At 42.8% G+C, this 20,944-nt stretch overlaps 1 protein-coding gene across 3 annotated transcripts in view; it reads right to left on the reverse strand.

The window, feature by feature from the left end:
- The window catches only part of Sema5a (semaphorin 5A), a 455,270-nt gene that overhangs the window by 157,385 nt on the left and 276,941 nt on the right, over window positions 1–20,944 (reverse strand). For all 3 annotated transcript variants that reach the window (XM_003466703.5, XM_063257960.1, XM_063257961.1), the window contains 3 exons: window positions 12,042–12,104; window positions 2,344–2,442; window positions 352–565 (listed from right to left, as the gene is read on the reverse strand). In XM_003466703.5, the coding sequence (XP_003466751.1) occupies window positions 352–565; window positions 2,344–2,442; window positions 12,042–12,104 (376 nt within the window). The remainder of the gene's footprint in view (window positions 1–351; window positions 566–2,343; window positions 2,443–12,041; window positions 12,105–20,944) is intronic.

Here is a 20,944-nt window from a genome sequence, read left to right on the forward strand (position 1 = left end):
TACAGAAGTTAAGAAGGAAAGTCCGTGAGTTCACACACACCTAAGACGCAATGTGGGATTTTCTAGATTTCAATCAGTAACATGGGAAAAAACCCCAACAAGTTGATGAGTGCTTATATCAGCAAAAGTCCTCTTATTGCGGTCCACAGCACTGGGAGGATCACGCACTGACACCCAAGGGCCACTTGACCCTTTTCCAACCATTAATCCTCAACCCGTTACTTTGAATTTTTTTTCAAGAAAATGAAGATTTTGTTTTTCTTTACAAGTGTGCTTTTTGGGTACCAGTGACAAATAGTGAGCAGTCACCAACACAGGAGCCGTGACACCGGGCGTGACCGCAGCGCTTACCGTTCAGCCACTTGGAGTTGTACTGTGCAGTGCGGAGTGGTGGCAAAAGGCCCAGGCTTCGGTAAATCGCAGGATCTCGCCCCGGGAAGTCCATGGCTGTGGCCGCGTACAGCTCCCCACTGGCTGTGAGGAGGGCTGTGGAATTGTGCTGGGGACTGTAGGGACAGCGGGCCATGCCACTGATCTGATCGTGGATCTCGGTCAGGTTACTCAGCTGTGGGTGTGGAGGAGAAAGCAAGGATTAAACTGTGGGAAGCCCCGCTGAAGGCACCAGCGGGTTACAGCACCCACAATCACGGGAAAAGCATAGGCCGGCAACTCTCCAGGGTATGAGAGAGATGATAAACTTCTAGGCTCAGGCTTCATGAAAACAGCCCGTGGCCCTCATGGCTAGAGAATCCATTGGCCACTCTGCCTCTCCGACCCCTGAAGACGCAGTGTGTCTCGTGCTACTGAATCCTTACAAAGGGTGAAGTCAGATCACTCTGGATATGGCTTTCATTTCTAATGCATGACTATTGCCCATTTTTCACTCTACTAACTCAAGTTTGGTATTTATAGATATATATAAAGCATAATAAAATCATTATATAATTTTATCAGTATAAGTGAATCAGGAGATTATAAACAGCTCTAACTACTGAGCCCGTGGGGAGGATGTGTGCACATTCAGACAATGCACTGCACTCACCATGTATATATACACATTTCTTTAATTTCAGGTGAGAGAGACCCACCTATCATTAAAGAGTCATGCAGTGCTCTTCCAATCATTAGAATTGAACCAGTGACACTGGATTTGTTTACAAAGCAAAGATGTGTTTGTCTTTAGCAAATATGACGGCTTGCTTGCCAGCAACAAATGACTAGGTATCTGATAGTGATAGCAGGGCCTGTTGGGTGTCCAGTGGTCATCTTGGATGCATGTAGCTTCCTAATTGCAGGGTTCCCAACCACTCAGGCAATGAGACAATCTCAGTGGGGAACGGCAGAGCTGGACACAATCAATTTGGTTCCTGACTTTCAGTAGCCAGTGGGTTGAGCAAATGTTAGGTGCTGGATGCAGACCCTCTGTTTCCTTTGCTGTTGGACACAGAGCCCAGGAAGTGACTTCAACTCTTCCTGTCTCAAATTTTCCTTCTATTAAAGAAGGATCCCTACGAGGAAGGCCCTCATGGGTAGGTGCTGAGGACTGAGGCACTCCGCTGCTGTCATGAGGTAGACAGGGTGTGAGCCCCGGAGGTGGGAATGGCATCCCTCCCCCTCGCTTTCCCTCTCCCATCCCCCCTCCTCCTCTCCTCTTCCTCTTCCTCCTCCCTTTGTTTCCAGTGACTGAAACAGTGAGTAGTAACAACACACGATAAATTCAGGTTATGAGCCAAGTTGTACTACTAGGAAATTAACATAAGGGCAATTTCCCCATTACGTTCCCCAAGGCAGATTAAATTAATATGCTGGGTCAGGGAGACCAGACAGGAGCCTGGTGACCCTGGCCATCTACTGCAGTAGGATGTGTGTGCTGAAAATTCCACTGTCTGTGACCACACGTGAAAGAAAAGAGGATCCACTATGGCTTCTCTTTGTTTAGGGCTATATTTCTTTTGGTGTATTTTTTTTTGGCACACTTCTTATCCAATTTGTAGGTTGCATTTTCTTTCATTGGACTGTGAGTTTGTACCATCTTAATACTTAACAGTGACTCCACCAATCCCAGTACGAGAATATGTTTGTGATTAATGGTTGGACTTGCTTGGGAAAATGCCCATTGAAATAGTTTAGAAACATGTAAATTGAATTATGTAAGCTCAAATTATTTCCAGGTCCTTATAAAAATGATTAGAGATGAATTAAACCAAATGTTGATTCGATTTTATAAAGGTTGTTCTAAATTAAAGAGCAAATCCTTGATATACAGAGATGCTTGTAAAACTAGGATTTAAATAGATTGTGTGGCTTGTGTTAAATTCTGCTGAGGCTCAAAATGCAGCGTACCGAGCGGATGGTGCACACGGGTGTGAAAGCGTTGGTCCCACAGGTGAATAACCGGTTACCACCCACCAGCAGCACCCGGATGTAGTTCTGACACTCCTCCTGGAAAACAATCAAATCACAAGAAGTAGGTTAACAAGGCCTGAGCCAAGAGGCATGGTGAGTCTCAGTACATTTTGTCTGGCTGTTAAAAAATTAATAATGAAACTCTCTGATAGTGACCAAAAAAATAATAATGTTAACTGTTAATTATGTTAAAACTGACTTTCTGGTGCTGTATACTTCTCCAATAGAGTATATCTATATAGAAAACTTTACATTCAGATAAATTCTCAAACCATATGCCTTCTTTTAACATGGGTTCATTTAGAAGTGCAGAGTGAACTTCCAATTTTCTTGGACAGATATCAGGAAAATAAATAAAACGAACAAATTAGATACCACTCATGAAACAGTGCCCTGGCAAAGTTCCTTAGGACTTCCTGAAAATGTTGCAAATGCTTCTCCACTAAGATCATCATGTGAAAGTGTCTACAATTTGGACTTCATTTTTAAGAGCTCACACAGCATTAGGTACAGAGGCAATATTTATGATAATTTTCATGGTTGATTGAAACATAGAAATTTAAGGACTAATACAAGGAAAGATTTTCCAAGACATGTAAGACAACGCTCAACACTGAATAATGGCAAAATACTCACAGAAGACTGGAGAGATGACCATTGCAGTGATGGGCTATGAGCTGTGCTAGAAAGTTCTGCAGCAGCAAGACTTATGACGAGCTACTCTTTAGAGGCACAGTGACTGAAGTCAAGATGTAGACAGAAAAATTAAGATTCAGGGCCATGCCACTTATTATGCATCGGTCCATATGTACAGCGAGGGGACCCTGAGGAAGGACTTACTACTCAGCTCCAAAGGGAAATGGAAGGGAAGAGGTGAGGGAAGGCACTGGGGTGAGCTGATGCTTCTGATTTTGACTCGCTTTAAAGAAAGGGTGAGATTTAGTGAGACTTCCTGGATACACACAGGAGCAAAGGAGGGAAAAACAGCCTGGCCCAGGAGGGGACCATACCAAGACATCTTGGTCAGGCAAAGCATGGGGCCACCACTGAGCACAGAAGAGTCCAAGCACAAGCTGGGTGGGCCCGGGGAGCAAGTTTGTGCTTGGCTCTCAATGCGCTGGGCAGGAACTAAGAAATGTTTTCACTTCATGAAGTTGTGAGTGTATCTCATGTTGGTCACGAATGAATGACTCAACAGGGATAAGTCGGGCATGGGGAGAGTGGAGTGCTGAGGGCCGGTGGGGGCCACTCTCAGAACTCCAGCTCTGGACATGCAGAGGTCAGAGGCAAAGTGAGGTGTGGAAAGACAAAGCCAGAACCGGGCAAATGGACAGGATCTGGTTAGTTCCTCAGGACTTCCTGAAAATGTTGCAAATGCTTCTCCACTAAGATCATCATGTGAAAGTGTCTACAATTTGGACTTCATTTTTAAGAGCAAGGCCCCGCGATGTTAGGTTTGTTTGAAGCGTAACAAGCAGTAAACGTGGTCAGTCTGGATCCAATGGGACAGCAGCCCTCCAGGCCTCTAGGGAAGACCAGTCATCTTTATTTCTTTTCTTTTTCCCCTTTAGTTTCTTCCTGGGTGGAAAACAATCTATCTCCTTCCGTCTGGTCCTCTCCAGGATGCTTTATTCCAGCATCTGAGCTGTTTTGCTCAGAGGCTCTTTATTTTGCTGCTTATTGGTTCACCATATTCCCAGCTTCTGGGAAACCCAGTCTTAAAGGGCAATGCTGATGGGCAGCACCGAGCCTGCTGCACAGCGAGGCTCTCACAATGCAAAGCGCTCAAGGTCAGCACTTGCTTTCTAAATGAGAAATAAAATCTCAAGGGTAAGTTCTCCTCCTAACAGCATCTTCGATGCCGATGGCAGCAGATCATTGGTGACTGCTGAAGCAGGAGGGCAAACACCCAGCTCAGTCCAAGTTAACTACCAGAAGAATTCAGAAATAAGTACAAATGGTGACTTAAGTGGGCTATCTGAGGAAGGTACCAGCTGGAGAATCTTGCTCTGCTTTGTTTTGTCCTGTGGTGCTTTTATAACTCAGGAGAAACAGAATAAACGAAAGACCTCCAAGAACCACGCTGCTAAACTTTCCCAGGTAGAAGACCAAGGACGGGCAGCAGGACCCCTTGCAGGGGCAGAGACCTAGGTGTCTGCAAGTTCAAGGTTAAAGTTAAGAGAGGAACAGGTGTCTGTGCCGGCCAGCAGATCCGTGAAAGTGTCCTCCAGGACACAGGATGGCGTGTACTCTCGGCCATCATGGTGACACAGACATGATAATGACATGGAAATAAAGTCAGGGGTGAGAAATCACAAAAAGTGCAGAGGGGAGGATATTTTGTTTGTTTTCGGCTGCCATTTAGAACTTTTTCAAAAGCAGGATAAGATACACAAGAACTCTTCTCATTTTGAGAAAAAAAATTTTACAGACAGAGCCTGCCACAAGGTATAAATGCGCCAGAGGCAATTGCTTAACCATGAATAAGAGCGTCAGTGGAAATTATTCCCCGAGAATCACCCAGATTGAAAAGATAGGATCAAAGCTGAGCTCTGCAGGCCTGGAGAAGAGAAAGCGAAGGCCGCCAGTCAATTATACGGCAGGGAGCCATCAAGATAGCCTAGTAGGTGTTTATCTTAATCTCCCAGAAGAAGAAAAGGTGCATACCCTACCGGAGGTTGGAGCAGCCCTGAGGACCATCTCAGCCCATGGGGAAGCAGAGACTGATGGAGTGGGGTGATAACCAGGATACAGAAGCACACACACTAGAGAGGCACGGTGAATGAGACTGCTGGTTAAAAAAAATCAGAGAAAAGGAGAAACAAAAGGACACAGAATTACTGGATTAAGAGGGGGGATGAAGGAGTGTGTACTAATAACAGGGCCATCCTAAGGATGATGCAGCTGTCTGCTCTGATCCGCTTCCCCGAGCTGAGTTCGGAGAAAGAAGGAAAGCGATCAATGCTAGTAACCAGGGCCGCCAGACCAGGAGGCCAGCACAGCGGCCTTCTAAAAGTGTGGGGCGCAGATGCAGCCCTGAGGAACCCCGAGGAGTCTGTGTAGAACAGAACCTAAAATAAACAGAGGGTCACATGCTCGCTGAACCTGATCACAGTGAGTTCCAGTGGAAGCCAGGTGGAGGAGGAGCACACGGAGGAGGACTCGGGTCACCAGTGAAGCTAGGCCAATGTGTGTCAGGCACCTGTCCTGCCAGAGCAACCCTTGGAGCAAGGGGCAGCGGAGGGTCTTCAAGCGCAGTCTCCAAACACACCCAAGTCTGCCCCTGGGCCTTCTAGGTGACTTTCTGGAAAGGCCCTTTGGGATCAACCCATGAACTGCTTCCCTAGTTCTATAAGAAGACTGGATGTGAATCCTACACATGCACATCTCAAATAATCACCAACTTGTACAAAGATTAATGCAAGCTGAATGGAACGCAAAGCCGAAAGGGAAGGAAAGGGAGGTACTTAGCTTTTCAGCACAAGATCAACTTAGGAACTGGAGAGTGGAAATTAAGAATGAAAGACAATGGCACAGAGTGCCAGACCTGTGTAATAATTAGTTTCTTGATGATGATTCTAACACTCAAATTCTCCTGTAGAAAATCAACTGGCAAATTGCTTTGTTAATCGCGGTTATACACTCAGCCTTTTCTTGGCTTCTCTGAACTTGCTTAAAGCCTTGCTTAGAATCATCCCTTTACAACAGGGGCCCAATCTCTTGGGAAGTCCCCTTGGGGGATTCTTGACTTTCCTTTTCTCATTTAAATTTTTTTTCCTTCTCTTCCATTTCTGCCCCTTGAAAATTATGCTCAGCCACTGGTTCTCCAAGAAGCCAAAACATAACATACATCTCCAAGACACCATGCAGCCCCCTGCCCCATGGACAGGGCAGATGCTAATGGAGTCATCTGTCTGCATTTACATGACACCTCTGGGGCATTAAAATGACCCATGTGTGGCGGGGATCTCCAGGGAGGCCAGCTTGTCCTAGACTTCCAAACACAATCTATTTGAGTGGATAGGCAACAGGAATGGTCCCTGACTCACAGAAAGGGCTTTCTGATGGGCCACAGCCAAGGTCTCATTGGTTTTAAGGACACAGGGCCCCAGGGCCAGCCCCAAGAAAATATATGTTTTAGGGTCATTCTCTTAATAAATTAACTGGTTTTGCCTTATAGCCTTTCACTTTTTTTTTTTTTTTCCTTTTCTAATTGGGCCTCTTCTGCTTGCAAAAGACCATGCAGCATTACACAGAGATGCCACACAGTAGACTGTTCAGTGTCCTCTGCGGCACTCTGGCCATCACCGCACCCCGACAAGGGCCTGGCAGCTGGGCATGCTTATGCTAACTATAGCTTCCTGCTGAAAGCAGAGTCTTTCTTAAAATAATGCATTTTTCATAACTGGATGAACCTTTTAACCAACCAAAATCACAGTTCTCAGCTGAACCCAACATCCCATCAGATAAATGCATGTGTGAAAAAATTAGGGATGTTTACATCTAAATGTCACATGCAGTGCTGTGGTCCCCCACGGGGGCCAACTGCAGGACTTTCTGACATCATCATAGCTGAGGGTGCCCGAGTGCCTCTGTAGTATCTGCATGCAACCTGCATACAAATTCCTGTGTATACTCAGTGCTCTTTAGATAATTTCTAACACCTAAAACAACATAAGTGGTATGGAAAGAGTTGTATTCTTCAGAAAATAATAATTAGAAAAATTCTGATAGATATATATTTAAATCTATAAAGATTTAATTTATAGATTTATATTTATGAAAATATTAATCTATTAATATTAAATTGGTTAATATTTTAACATATTAATATTAATAGATTAAAATATTAATCTATTTATGTAGATTTATATATATGTAAATATATAGACACAAATATGGGCATGCTTTTATGTAACTGTTATATATTGTATAATGCACAGTGACATACATTAATATACTACACTTACATACTATTTTCAATCAAGGTTACTTCATTATAAAACTTGTTTCAGCACTTTATTAGAAAAAATTCAGGGTGTAAATCTGCACAGGATGTTAGCATCAGACCTAAATATGTTCAACTGTTAAAGCAATTATATAGAATAAAGGCTCATCTATGTATCCTGCGCACTGACTCACAGCTTTCAAACACTGATGCTTCAGGAAAAGAGCAAGATTTTGCCCTCTTCCACGAAGGCACTAAGAGGGCTGCCTCCTCCTTCTTCCTCTTTCTCCTCTTCTTCTTTCTCCTCCTCCTCCTCTTCCTCTTTTTCTTCTTTCTGCTTCTTCTTTTTTTTCCTCTTCCTCCTGCTCCTCCTCCTTCTTGTCACTAAGAGTTTACCTCTTCCCTGCCACACAGGGACAACCTGAGCAGCAGCACCACAGGACACGGCAGGAAGAAGACACAGAACCCTGCATCCTGATCAAGACTCTTCCACTAACCAGCAAAATAACTCTAGAAATGTAAGTAAGCAAAATCCTAAAGTGAGATCCTGAACCACAGCCGTTTGAAAATTATAAAGTGTAAGCTAAGTATAAAGCAGCTCTTTCACCCCCTTTAATAAGCAGTTGGGCTCCTTTGTAAAGTGGCTAAATGTCACGGTGGGAGGGGCTTCAGGCCAGACAGAAGAATGCTGAGCCCACAAGGAACCTTTGTTAGCTCTGGAGAAAACGGACTATTTGTCTTTAAAATAATATTTGTGTGAAATATATGTAAGTAGTTATACAGATTTTTTTTTCATAATTTCTGTCTTGTTGCTTCAAAAGAACCTAAGCACAGCTCATCCAAGGTTTTGAATCCATAAACAGGGATTGGAGCTCCCTTCAATACGTGGAATGAGCCGCCTGCAGCTATGCTGAGCAGATGACTGAATCAGTAATCCAGAACTTGAACCTAGGGGTGAACTGGTGGTCTCAGTGCTAAGCTCCCCCTATCCTTTTTCTTTTGCATCTGGAGACGGAAACAAGGGAACACAGCTACATCTTCAGCCTTTTATAAAATTTTATTTTGAGACAAAGTCCTAACCAATTGCTTAGTCTGGTCTCCAGCTCGGGCTCCTCCTGCCGCAGGCTCCCTGTGGGCTGGGGTTACAGGTGTGTGCCACCACACCCAGTACCTGCCTTCTACTGAATCTGGCTCAAGTTGAAATGTGCTGCACTTGAAGTAATGCCCGTGTCCAGCCCCAGCAGCACTAGAGAGACAAATGGAAAGGTAACGTTTTTCATCCTCTGCAGCCAGTCGAGGAATGCGCTCACCAAAAGAGCAAGTGGGTGACACTCCGCCACCTCCATCCACGCATGGCACCAGGAAAATGCTTTATGCAGCGCAGCACAGGCTGCTTTTTTGGATGCGCAGAGAAAAGAAAAAAGGAGCTCAGTTAAAACGGCTGGGATTTTTCTCATTTTTGAGATGTCACATTTTGCATTATTGTTTGAGAGAAGGGAAACCTTGTCATTCTGTGCAAGTTCTCTGAATGCCACAGTGTGAGCAAAAATGTGGGATGCTTGATTTCTGCTTTTAAACTCGTGACCAATAAGCAAACCCGAATTCCACTCCTCCAAGGAAAAATTTTGTTTCTTGCAAATTCTGTGTAAAGTGTTATCTGATTTGGTCTCTAAGAGCCTTGGGGACAGGAGAATTAGGGTGTTCAAAATCTGAATTTGGGGGCAGCCCTGAAGAGGCTATGTTAGGCAGGGCTTTTCTTCTGTGGAGGGCCTGCACAGCTTCTCTCTTCTGACCTTGGAGCTGGCCTTTGGGCCCTTACGTGGAGGTCACCATAGTGACCATTTTAAGAAGGCAAAAGAGATGAATAAGGAAGGGACTTGCAGAAAAGGCCACAGGGCCCTCTGCCGTCATCCCACAGAGCAGGTGCGGTGCTGCTGGACCAGCACCTTTGCAAAGCTCCTGCTTCAGTCTGCACACAGGAGCTTCCCCCCCACACGCTCTCTACATCCACCAAGTTCTGTCTCCCAGGACCACCGGCTACTTACAGCTGCAGGAGCATTTATCAATATACTTAATGCAACTGAAAAGGAAATGTGATCTATCTTTCTCAGTGTCCTTGGTACCAAACATTCATCTTCGTTTGCCGTTAGGTATTTGTCTTAAAAAATTTGGCCCACAAAGTCTGAATCAATTTATAATTACTAAGCTTTGTTCTCATTCTTCATGTTAAGACCAAAACCTGTTTGCATCTTAAATGTATGATTCTGCTTTACATTTGTTGTCCTCATTTTCTTTCTTTGTAACAGGACAAACTCAATTAAGTGTAGTGACAATTGATCCTCTCAGTTAAATGAAGGGCATATCACACAGCAGCAGGAACAGTGGTCTTTTCCAGTGCTATGGATTTAGGCTGCTTAATTTCTAACTTCCAGACCAGAAGTGATCTCAGGATAAAGTCAAACACAAGCCAGTTGTGATTCAGCAGGAGCAAAGCTCCTCTTGAAACAGGAATAGTATACGAGGAAAAGGGAACCAGCAGATGCTGTAAATGAGTGCTGGCGGAGTACGCGGAGGAAGAACGTGGGCTAGATTAAGTAGTCAGGTGTTTCCCTTTAAAACTCAAGCAGCACACAGAGACTGAAGCCCCCACAGGGGTAGGGGAAGGAACTTCTGTCCTGCTAGCTCTGGAAACACTGTGAAATAAATGTGTGATGCAGAAAAGCCATAAAAACCATCTCGAGTAGAGATGAGAAACCTGCCTATACGTGCAGCATTTTAGAACCTGAAGTGGATTCTCATCCAGGTCAATGTCTGGGAGGCCAGGGGCCAGCTGTGGATGTGTGTGGCTGTCACGCCCCAGTGGGCGGAGGCCAGGGAAGCTGCTAGACGTCCCGCAATGCACAGCATGGTGCGCAGGACACAGAATGCTCCTGCCTCTGGCATCAGCACTGTGCTGCTGGAATGTTTGCTCTGCCATTCCGTACAGGTGAGCTGCCACCACACCCACCTGGGCTTAAGAGGAAATACAAGACATGTAGCAACAAGGGACCATCCCGTCCAGGGCTGGTTAATCACCATGCAGGGTGACGGGGCAAGGAAAAATGGCTCCTGCGATCTGACTGATGCAGTGTGGGTGTCCTGAGAGGCAAGGCGGGTAATGAGGCAGAGGGGGAATGGTGTAGACTCTGCAGGAAGGAAGCAGCATACAGGCTACTCGGCTCTGGGACAAGCGATCACACAATTCATACAACGAGAGTGGTGTCACCACACGGGAGCCCCCCAACCCAGCAGGCCTTGCTGTACACCTTTTATGGTTCATACACTTGAGCACTTTAGAAATTTAACTAAAGACTCAGCAGGAGGCTGGAATTCTTACTTTGTAAATATCCTCATCCTGTGCAAGAGGAGGGCACAGAGGTGGTTTGAGAGACACACCGGCCCTGGTTGAGGACAGCCTGCTTACAATATAAGGGAGGAGAGGGTGCTTGTTCTCACCTCTTTCTCTGGCTGTTTGCTGGCTGCTGCCTGGAAGTGTTGAACCTCTGCCACACCACCCTGCCTTGGAGCCAGCTGAGTATGGAGTGAAACCGCCACAAACTGTGAGCTAAATAAACCTTTCCTTCCTTTATTTTGGGTGTTGGGTATTTTGTCCCAGCAATGAGAAAAAAGTAACCAAAACAACAGCCCTAAAGCCCAGGAAGGAAGAAAGAACAAAGCACCAAATGGCAAATAAAGACAAGTGGGGAAAGGAGAGAAAGAGAGTTGAGAAGCACGTGGAAGGAGAAGGTGGAACCAGGTCATGGGTCAGTGCCAAGGTCCCCTGGAAGACGCCAGGGTCACGGGGCCAGGTACGCCATGAGGGCTGACCCTGAGAAGGAGGCCAGTGCAGTGCAGCAGCGAATCATGCCAGCAGATGGGGAAAAAGGCCCTTCCCATCATGATCCATACAAATCTAACTGATTCAGGTCTTGGTGGGACATCACAACCCGAGACACTCCTGAAAGAGGACTTCCAGAAAAGCTGCAGAAAGTGGCAAGAGTGGTGGGCAAGTGTGTTCAAAGTAAGGAGCAGGCTTTTGAGACGGGTTAACAGCCAAGTGTCTTTTACTGTAATACATTATTTTAAACTTAACCGTGCACCGCATTTCTTGATTGTGTGATACAGACTTCCTGGACAGGAAAGATGGATTGCTGTCCAAGCCCCTTAGCTGTGAGAAAGTGGGCCCAGGGGGTGCATGACAAGTGGATTTTCAGCATCAAAAATGAAAGAGCTGTTTTAAAAGATACGTTAGATAAATTATAAAGGCTTCCTTCACATTATTTTGATATTATAATTTTATTTTTCTTGTAGTTACTTTGGGTAGTTAGCACTGATAAATCCAATAAAATCCATGCCCACCATAGTTTAGGAAATAATGCCCCAGGCAGTCAGTATCAGCTGATGACAATCTCTGAGTCTGATGACTGAAGGCACAGGTGAGATTCCATCTTCTGTCCTGATCCTCTTTGATAAAGGCTGACTGCTGGTTAATTCCCACCGATTGTTAATGCTTGGGAGTTTGCCATGCGCCTATGCTGAACAAGGCTTTTTCATCTTTGTGAGGCATCACGGGGTCAGGCATTAAACCGTTTCACACGCAGCCCCTGGACATGGCGGCAGTGACCATGCGTCCCCGCCGCCTTCTTACCTTCGATTTGCCCTTGCTGAAGCAGGCCTTCTTGGTCACCTCGTCACACTCCCACTGCACAGCCTGCACGAAACACCAAAGCGACACAACTGTTAGGGCTTCGATGCAGCAGAAGGGAAAACAGCAGAGCACGCTGCCAGCAGCGGGCACCATGGTGCGACGCCCTAGACCCCACCCTTCCACACCAGATACACGAGATGTCAGGGCCGAGCTTTTGGGTTTAAAGCCCAGGCATTTGAATGACTCACCCCCTGAGCACCTGCCTTTTAGGAATCACAGTCCTAGGACACTTAGTTACTGTCAGGAGCAGGTCACTCCAGTGGGAAACCAAGAGGACACACAGACCCAGCACAGGTGGAAGCAGGGGCCTAGAAGCCCAACTCTGTCAATGTCCACCTAAGGCAGTGGAGTTCCCGGTAACGGTGTGCTGCTCTCTAGTATTCACAGACAGTGAAGGAAGAGCGGCTGATTATCCTGACCACCCAATGCACACACACAAACACATCTAAACGGCGCGTGCATAGAATAACTCTATCACGTCTCCTCCCACCAGCAATTTTCATGCCAGTCTCAGCTCAGGTGAAACATTTAGAGCCACCATTTTCAACTACTTTTTCTCAGATTTTTCTAAAGCTGACTCGTGCTAGCCAGTGTGACACGTGCATTTTCACATCAGAAATCGCAAACAGGCTGGGTGATTAGTTAAGACAGCAAACAGTGCTTCCTCCTCAGGGATGCATGTTACCTGAGCACAATGGCTATGGCTACTGCAAATCTCGCTGAGTAATGCAGAGGACTGACTTACTTTTCTTTCCTGTTATTGTCTGCTAGCTAGGATTTTACAGGATAAAATGTTTTCTCCACTTCTTCACATGCTATTGCAATTATTTTTCATCTTACTTCCAGAACTGCATTTGTGAAGAATCTGAGCTGTTTACCAGTTAAGTTGCAATAGAAAATTGTTTGTGCTGCAGATATTTATTCATTTGGAATAACAGCAATTAAAACTAAATCTAAGGTAGGTTAATGTCAAACAATGTGGAGGAAATCTTGGTTTTATCCTTGTTTACTAGTATGATTTCTTCACCTACATTTGGGAGAATAATAAAGACAGGTTAAAAAACACTTTCCTAAAATCTTCAGTCCTCTAAAGAATGTTACATAACAGATTAAGTCATTATGCACTACATAACTTGGCTAAATTATCTTACTTAGCAAACACAGGTCCTTAAGAAAAGTATCCCAGAAAGAACAGCTTCATGTCTTTTAAACAGAAACAATATTGTTACTTTTCTCCTTTGTGCCCACTGCAAGGGTTTTATCCGATAAGAGAATTTGTTCCTTCTGTTCTGTTTTCTTGTACATAAATCTTGAGGGCAACAGAGATGTAACAGATAATCAGTATCTGAATTCCACCCAGGATGGCAAACACTTTAATGAAAAGTGATGCCACTCCAGAGGTGAAAGCTTCACATATAGCAGGGTCTCTAAACCCCATTCAGTGCAGATAGATAAATGGAAATAGATGCACTGTGTGGCTGTGAGTTGACCACCAGCACCTTCCTTCCTTCAGTATTTCATAAAGCCTCACTCTGCTGTTTTGGTTTAAGTAACGACATCCATCGCTTCGCCCTCCACTTGAATTAGGATTGATGTTTCCTATGACATATTCTCTTAGAGGAACAGATCTCATCGTTACTTTTATTTTATATCCCAGAGGACTCAGTGTTACAGATCACAAAGAGGGATGGATGTACTATCATTACTAGGAAAATCATACAGTGAAATACTTTAGCTAAAGAGGCATCCCCAATGGTCCTCAGGGTGCAGAGATTTTGTTACAAGTTAAATACTAAGAGTCTTTCAGGAAACACAAGAGCTAGGAGGAGCAGGGTCAGTCTCGAGCTTAGGGGCAAGAATGCTTGTCACATGCCATCAAAGCTGTTTAGGTCCAGCGGCTGACAAAGGCAAGCAAATGGCTTCACAAGTCTAAGTGCAAGTAGCCTTCACATTCTCAAGATAAATGCTGCCAAAAGACTGGAAGAGAAAAGTAATGAAAGAAGAAAGCGAGAGTTTTTATCAATATCCTTTGTTTTATCCAGCTTACTAAAACACAGCAACTGCTCACCCAAGTTTATTAGACAAACCGAAAATCGGTTTTTCCAAAGACAATTACTAAAAGTGAAAAGTTACTTTTCTGCGGCATTTTTATTACAGTGTCACTGGCATGCCAATAACATTCAAATCCAGAGTTAATTATGACTGTATAAGTTTTTCTGTGGGTTCACAATCTACTGGAATAAAAGACAGAATGAAGAACAATTTTATACTAAGGAAAGAATTCTATCGATTGCAGATAATAGTAGGGTGAATGCCCAGACTATGACAAAATGGTAAATAGATCTAAGTGAGAGAAAGCGACTTTGCCAGATTCCCCTAGAACTGAGAGCTTCCGTGTTGTTATTTTACCTGTGAATGAGCCTTGGCCCACTGGGTTACTGCCAAAGCTATGGGGGACAGTGCTTCACAGAGAACACACACAGACACCAGCTGCGCCTCCTTACCCTTGCTCTCCATGCTTCTGTTGAGTTTAGCTGTTCTTGTAAGCCTGTTCATAAATGTCTTTATTCCATTAGATCAATGCTAATCACTTAAATGACTTTCAATCAAGCGATCCTGTTCTGTCACATGCATTATCTTTCCTATAGTATAATATTGGACAAAACCTAGTTATTGACTTGAGAAGCCATTTTTCTGACTTGCCTTCAAATTTATTTCTGCACATTTCTGCCACCCACACTATCTTTGGAACAGTCAACACAAGTACGAAGGTATTCTACATTTTACATCTCAGCTCAACTCTGTCTTAATTCCTGTGTCTTCTTTTCTAAAGAAATCTTGAATGTTTGTCATCCTTTGTCTCTTTTCTGCTGCATGATAGTCCAGGAGAGCAAAGAACTATTTATTCTTATTCAATTCAACATTTACTATTCATTATATATTTGAGCAGCAGGCACAGGTAAGAAGAGTGTGCTTACCAGGGTATTCAAACTGTAATTGTAGTAGGTAAGAAGTCTGAAAAACTATAGTTAAAATGACACAAGGATTCCTGACCGCAGCCTGTGGTTTTTTTTTTTTTTTTTTTTTTTTTTTTTTTTGGTAAATGCATAACAAATCTATCTGTGCTCTGAACCACGTATAGAAGATTTGATTTACTCCCATGCATTTCTTCTCTCTTTTACTTAATGACTACTAAGAATCGTCCAGGTACAAGATATTCTCTTAGATAACTGATAGAAGGGAAAACATACATAGACAACAAGTGTACAAATCCATGAAGAATTTTTCAACATTAATGGTCATTTGAGAAATGCAAATCAGATCAGATATTATTTTGCAATAAAATATGCAAGAGTATCAAATGACTCTAAGCCAGCATCATGTGAATTTTAAGAAGACAACAGTGTTTGTTTTCCTTGTTACTACAGCTATATGCTACGTTATTTCTGACGTAGCCTCAGACTTAGAGCATCCCAACTTTCAGGAAGTGACAATCATTGTGACACAGTCGCAGGCAGAGCAGGCTCACAGAAAAGCCCTTTTATATCTTCAGAAGTCCCAGAGACCCGAGGCAGTACCTATTGTGTGTGTGTCATTAAATGAGCCACGCCCCACTGTTCTGCCCCTGGACCCAGACAGGTTCCAGTTAGGATAAATGGGGCTCTGATTTCAGGAGTAATTCTGATGCTACAAAGAAAAAGAGCTGAGATATTTTTATGTACATAGTACACACATATACATCCACAGTTCTCAGAAGTACATAAATAGAACTGTGTAATATCATCACATTCCACGGCTAGAGAAGTTAATTAGACGGGGGCTCACGATGGGAGAGAGTTTTCATAAAAATGAAGAGAACAACATTCCAGGCAGCTGGGCCACTGCTCTTTCAGCAGATGGCTCTGCTAATTAGATGCTGGCAAAAGATAACATTTAAAAAAAAACTAGTTTATTCACACGGCGCCAAAAATTAACAACCACCTGAGGGCTTTTTGGTTCATATATTTGCATTAATCATCTTATGTCATGTATTTGTGTGACATGCTGGAGAATGTCACACTGTCATGACAATTAGAAATGAATTATCAGGGGTGAGAGACCACGTCTTTGTTCAAAACAGAAGCCAAACTCCAATGAGTCTGAATCTGACAAAAACAAAACAAAACAAAATAAATTTTAAAAAAATACTCGGAATTTTATGCACCTATAGTAAAATGTGAACCTAGGAAGCCTTTCTCATGGACATCTTCACTACTTACCCCTGGTGGTCACACATATTAGTTTCAAAGCAAGTCACACTTGAGTTGCAATGCCTTGAGTGCATTAAAGTCACAAGATGGTTAATATTTTAGTTACGTAGAAAATATTTGTGCCGTGTTTCTCTCTGTTTTTATTTCTTTGTAGGTATCGTGTATTTGTTCATTCGCCACATTAATTTGCAGTACACACACATTTCTGTCCAAGTGAGAGGCAGGCAAGTCCGGTTGTCCTCTGCTGGAAACCTCCGCACCAGAAGGCTGGACGGGAAGTATGATCCTATCATCTAACACTGCACTGACATCGACCCGAGTAAAGGGAAACCAGCATAACTACAGCTTTATAAAGCTCCATATTCAAATCCAAGGATTACTTTCACATAATATGAAATCGAACTTACTTCAGTTAGCTGCAGCGTGATTCCCAAACTGCTGGATGTTTATTGGGAATATTGATGTTTTCCTGGAGCAGGCACCATGTTACTTCCCAAGGATGGAGCCACAAGGTAGCCACAGCCTGGCAGTTTGAATGACAGAGATTGACTCCTAGTCAACTGTGTGAAATCACTATTCTGACAGATGATTCCTTCTGGAAACAATGAAGGATAGATAATCCATCCGAGACTCTCCTAATTCTGGGGGTCACTTGCCATCTGGGCATCAGTCTTATTGCTGCCTCCGTCACAACATAGTCTTTCCATGTGACTCTTTGCCTAAATGTCCCTCTTCTTAGAGGTGTACTGGTGTTTGGATTAAGGCTCTTGAAAGCCCAGTAATAGTCCTGTTATCAGTACTATCAGTAGGGCATCTGCAAATGACCTATTTCCAAACAAAGGCACGTCTGAGACTCTAAAGGCACTATTTCGGGGAAGATAATTCAACCCCATGTAAACACCATGACAAAGAAGTAAGAACTTGAGACTGACAGTAACACATAAGTCTGGGGCAGGCTGGTTAGCAAATTAACGGACAATAACAATAATAATTGGCTGGCCTTGGGATAACCACAGTAGCAATGCTGTTTGCACGTTTACCTTACATAAGCATCTTTAATGTGAAGAGAGAAATACACTTAATATAGGATTTGGATGACAGTGTTGGCTAAATAACTGTCCAAAGGTAGCAAGATACTACGTGGTCTACAAAAGACTGAAACATCATGACTTTGATTGGGACCCTCTTCTCTCCTATTACTGAAATTATTAAATTAAGCACCCCTTATAATTTTGTTTTCACAGTTGCTTGTTTTTTCTTTCATAGTTCAGAAAAATACATACTTACATACAGTTTTTTCACATTTAAATTCCAAGCTGTTGGTGTTCAGTAAATACTAATCATAAAAGTCACTGATTCCCTTGTGATGGAATTATTAACTTTTAAAGTTTCTGGGTCCATCTACAGCCCTGGCACTGATTTTATATGTCACACAATTCATCTACTGAAACTCTGTCCTCAACACCTTTACAGTCAGCATGAGATCTTAAGGATCTTGTGCTAGTTCTGTGAAACTGAGTATCTCGACTTTGAAAACACAGACTATGCTTGACACAATGGCAGAGTTCCACTTTTATAACAGGTGTTAAGGACCTCCCACTCCTTTGCTAAGCCCGCTTGGGCCCTTTATTCTACCTGTTATAAAAGCAAAACTGCCCAGTGCATTCTACCACGTGCAGTGCTGTGTGTCCCACTGTCCCCTTTCCCACAGGTGACAAGATTTCTTTGGTGTGGTCCTGGAACACTGCAGACTCATTTCACATGGGCTGGCGTGTGGTCCCCACATCCAACAATGCTCTCTCCCACATGCCGACCTAGCTAAGGCCCGGGCCTCCTGCACACCTCTGCTCCTGCCCACACCTGTATGTGTCAAACTGCAATCTCCCTCCCCTTCTCCCACAAGAAAGTAAAGTGCCCTGGGCTGGGGACTTGGCTTCCTGCATCCACAGTATCTGGAGCACCACTCAATATAATTTCTGGACAAATGAATGGACAGTGAGCACCCAAGTCCATACTCTTGGCAGGTGGTTCAGGGCGTCCCTCCAGGTCCCCTGTGGAAAATGGGCACCCGCAGCTTCAGAAGTGCAGCTTTTAACGGGCATCACGCTTGAAGGTGAGGTTAGCAAGATAACTGTTCTGTGGTTTCACAGGGATATTCTTAGCTCTAGAGTTTCAAATAAATTGTCCTCATGGATACAAAGAGTACTGCCGTGAAACTGGCACCTTCTCCAATGTATGAGCCTAATTTTACTGAAACATATCTAATTACGAACCGAATGACTATTTAATATATGCATTTTCTAAAATATTACAAACTCAATTCTAAGTCAATCAAACATGCAGTGGAAGCATTGATCTCAGAGTTAACTGCATTCCCAAGGATGACTTTGCCTAATTTAATACTTCCTGAATGTATTTGGTTGAAGAACTACTATTTATAATGCTGTATTTTCATTTTAAAATGCATAATTATATTTTACGTTACACAAATGATGGCATTCAAATGCCACATTATCTATAATGTTCAACAAAAATTGTCATGTTCATCAGAAGTAAAACAGTTCTATCAAAAACAAATTAAAATTAGAAGTTTTTTCTGAAGCTGACCTTTATCCCACATATGCAGCGGAGTCCCTAAGCGGTAAGTGGGTCACAAGAAGTTGACAGCCCTGAGCTTGTTAAACTATCTGAGGACTTTATAGGACCCTAACATTAAGACTTGCAAAATATAATTTTATAAAGTGAAAGAAGCAACCAATTGGCATTGTAGACAGAAAGAAATTGGTACAGTGACACCTGTCTTGGGAATGTCTTTGCAAGGGTGAGCTGCTGGTACAGAACCATGGTGTACCAAGAGTGCCTTAGACAGAGCAGCGGACTGCTGCCAGTAGTATCACTGGGAATTTGAAAAGTAAACCACCCTGATCCCATTACGAGAATGAACTTCCTAGCTATATGATGAAATTTCATCCAGGACTGTGTTAAAAGGCTCAAAAGGGACAGCATCTCATAAGTAACATGAGGAGCTAGGGCTTTTATTTTGAGGTGATATGAAATAGATGTAGAAAAAGATGCTAGCAACCACAGCATGAATATTGATGAAGGTTCAGAATCCCTGTAAGTCTGTGTTCCTTTGGCTTAGTATTTTGTTTTATAGATATGAATAAAATGCCTTTATGTTTTCAGGAGGAATACTTCATTTGTGATTTTTTTGTGTGAGATTTCTTTCCCCTGATATGTGTAGCCATTTGGGTCTTAGTATTTGTATATTTTGGGTAAATCCTAATGAAGGCATTCTAATGAACTCCCAGTTTAATAGCCAATATAGATGTAAATATATGGGTTTTGTTTTTCACTCTTTTCATAAATCTTTTCTGTGATTTGATTCTTCAGCAGCCCACTGCATGAAAACAAACCACACTTCTTCATCCTGGATTAACTCTTCTTCATAGATCTCAGTTAGAAAGTCTGCTCCCGATGCGCTGCAAACTGACAAAGCCCAAATTACTGATGTTTCCTGGGGATTGACTTTACGTTCACTGAGCCACTCAGAATTTATTTATTATTCGAGTTACAAATGCTCGTTTTCTGAGATGTGTCCTATCTGTACAAAGATTGACGGTACTTCCAGTGTGAGAATGTACTCATCTATTTGCTGGATCTCAAAATACGTAGAAAACTGTTTTATGAACCTTACAGAGTATTATTTCTATAAATTTTTGTTTGCAGCTAAGAGAAATGAACATTGATACAGGTTTTCTGAGATACATTTGGACAGTCATATTTCACTCATTTCTAAAATCACTGTATAATGGGAAGACATATTTCTATTCAAGAAGTACATTATTTATAAGAGTACCACAGTGTTCAGTAGAACTTATAAACACTATTGATATATCCATTTTCAGGTTAATATTTAATACTGTCATAATTTTATGAATATCTACTTAAACAAGTCAAATAAATAATTTAACATTAAATAGTAATTATGTGATTTCATCATTTATGTCTTTAAATATCTGTCTCTCTTCTGGATTAGTCTGTTTCTTTAAATAACAGGAGGAACCTTAATGAATTATTGCTATTTTTACTCTTTGTTGAGAAAGCACTACAAAAACAAAGATTACAGAAAGATAATCTTTTAAAAATCAAAGATGCTTTGGGTGGAGTAAGAATTGGTGAATGTTTGATAACTCTAATAAGCTGTTATGACTGACAGTGCAAATTTTTTGTAACAGTTTCACCATAAATATAACTTAACATTGTTCAACCCCCTGTTGGTGTATTCTCAGCAGCTCTTTTATGGTTTAACCAGGGTTGGCAGTGAATTGTCAAGTTGTAGGGACTTCACCAAATCCTGTGGGAGGAATCTGATTTCTAAGTAAGTGAATCACACTGCCTACAGGCTTAGATTTGCTCTGTGGCTCTAGGTGGAGGTGTGGACCAAGGCGTGGCACTGTGGTCCCTCCGCTGAATAATAACAGCCTCCCCCAAAAGCAGCCCACATCTTAAAGCCTGACACCTGTAAATGTCACTTAATGTGACAAAGATTGAAAAAATGAAATAGTTTTAGGTAGGCAAGTAACCCGGTTA

The sequence above is a fragment of the Cavia porcellus genome, unplaced genomic scaffold (genome assembly GCF_034190915.1).
Source record: "Cavia porcellus strain 051 isolate PalLab524CR breed Dunkin Hartley unplaced genomic scaffold, mCavPor4.1 scaffold_11, whole genome shotgun sequence".
In the NCBI taxonomy this organism is placed as follows: domain Eukaryota; kingdom Metazoa; phylum Chordata; class Mammalia; order Rodentia; family Caviidae; genus Cavia; species Cavia porcellus.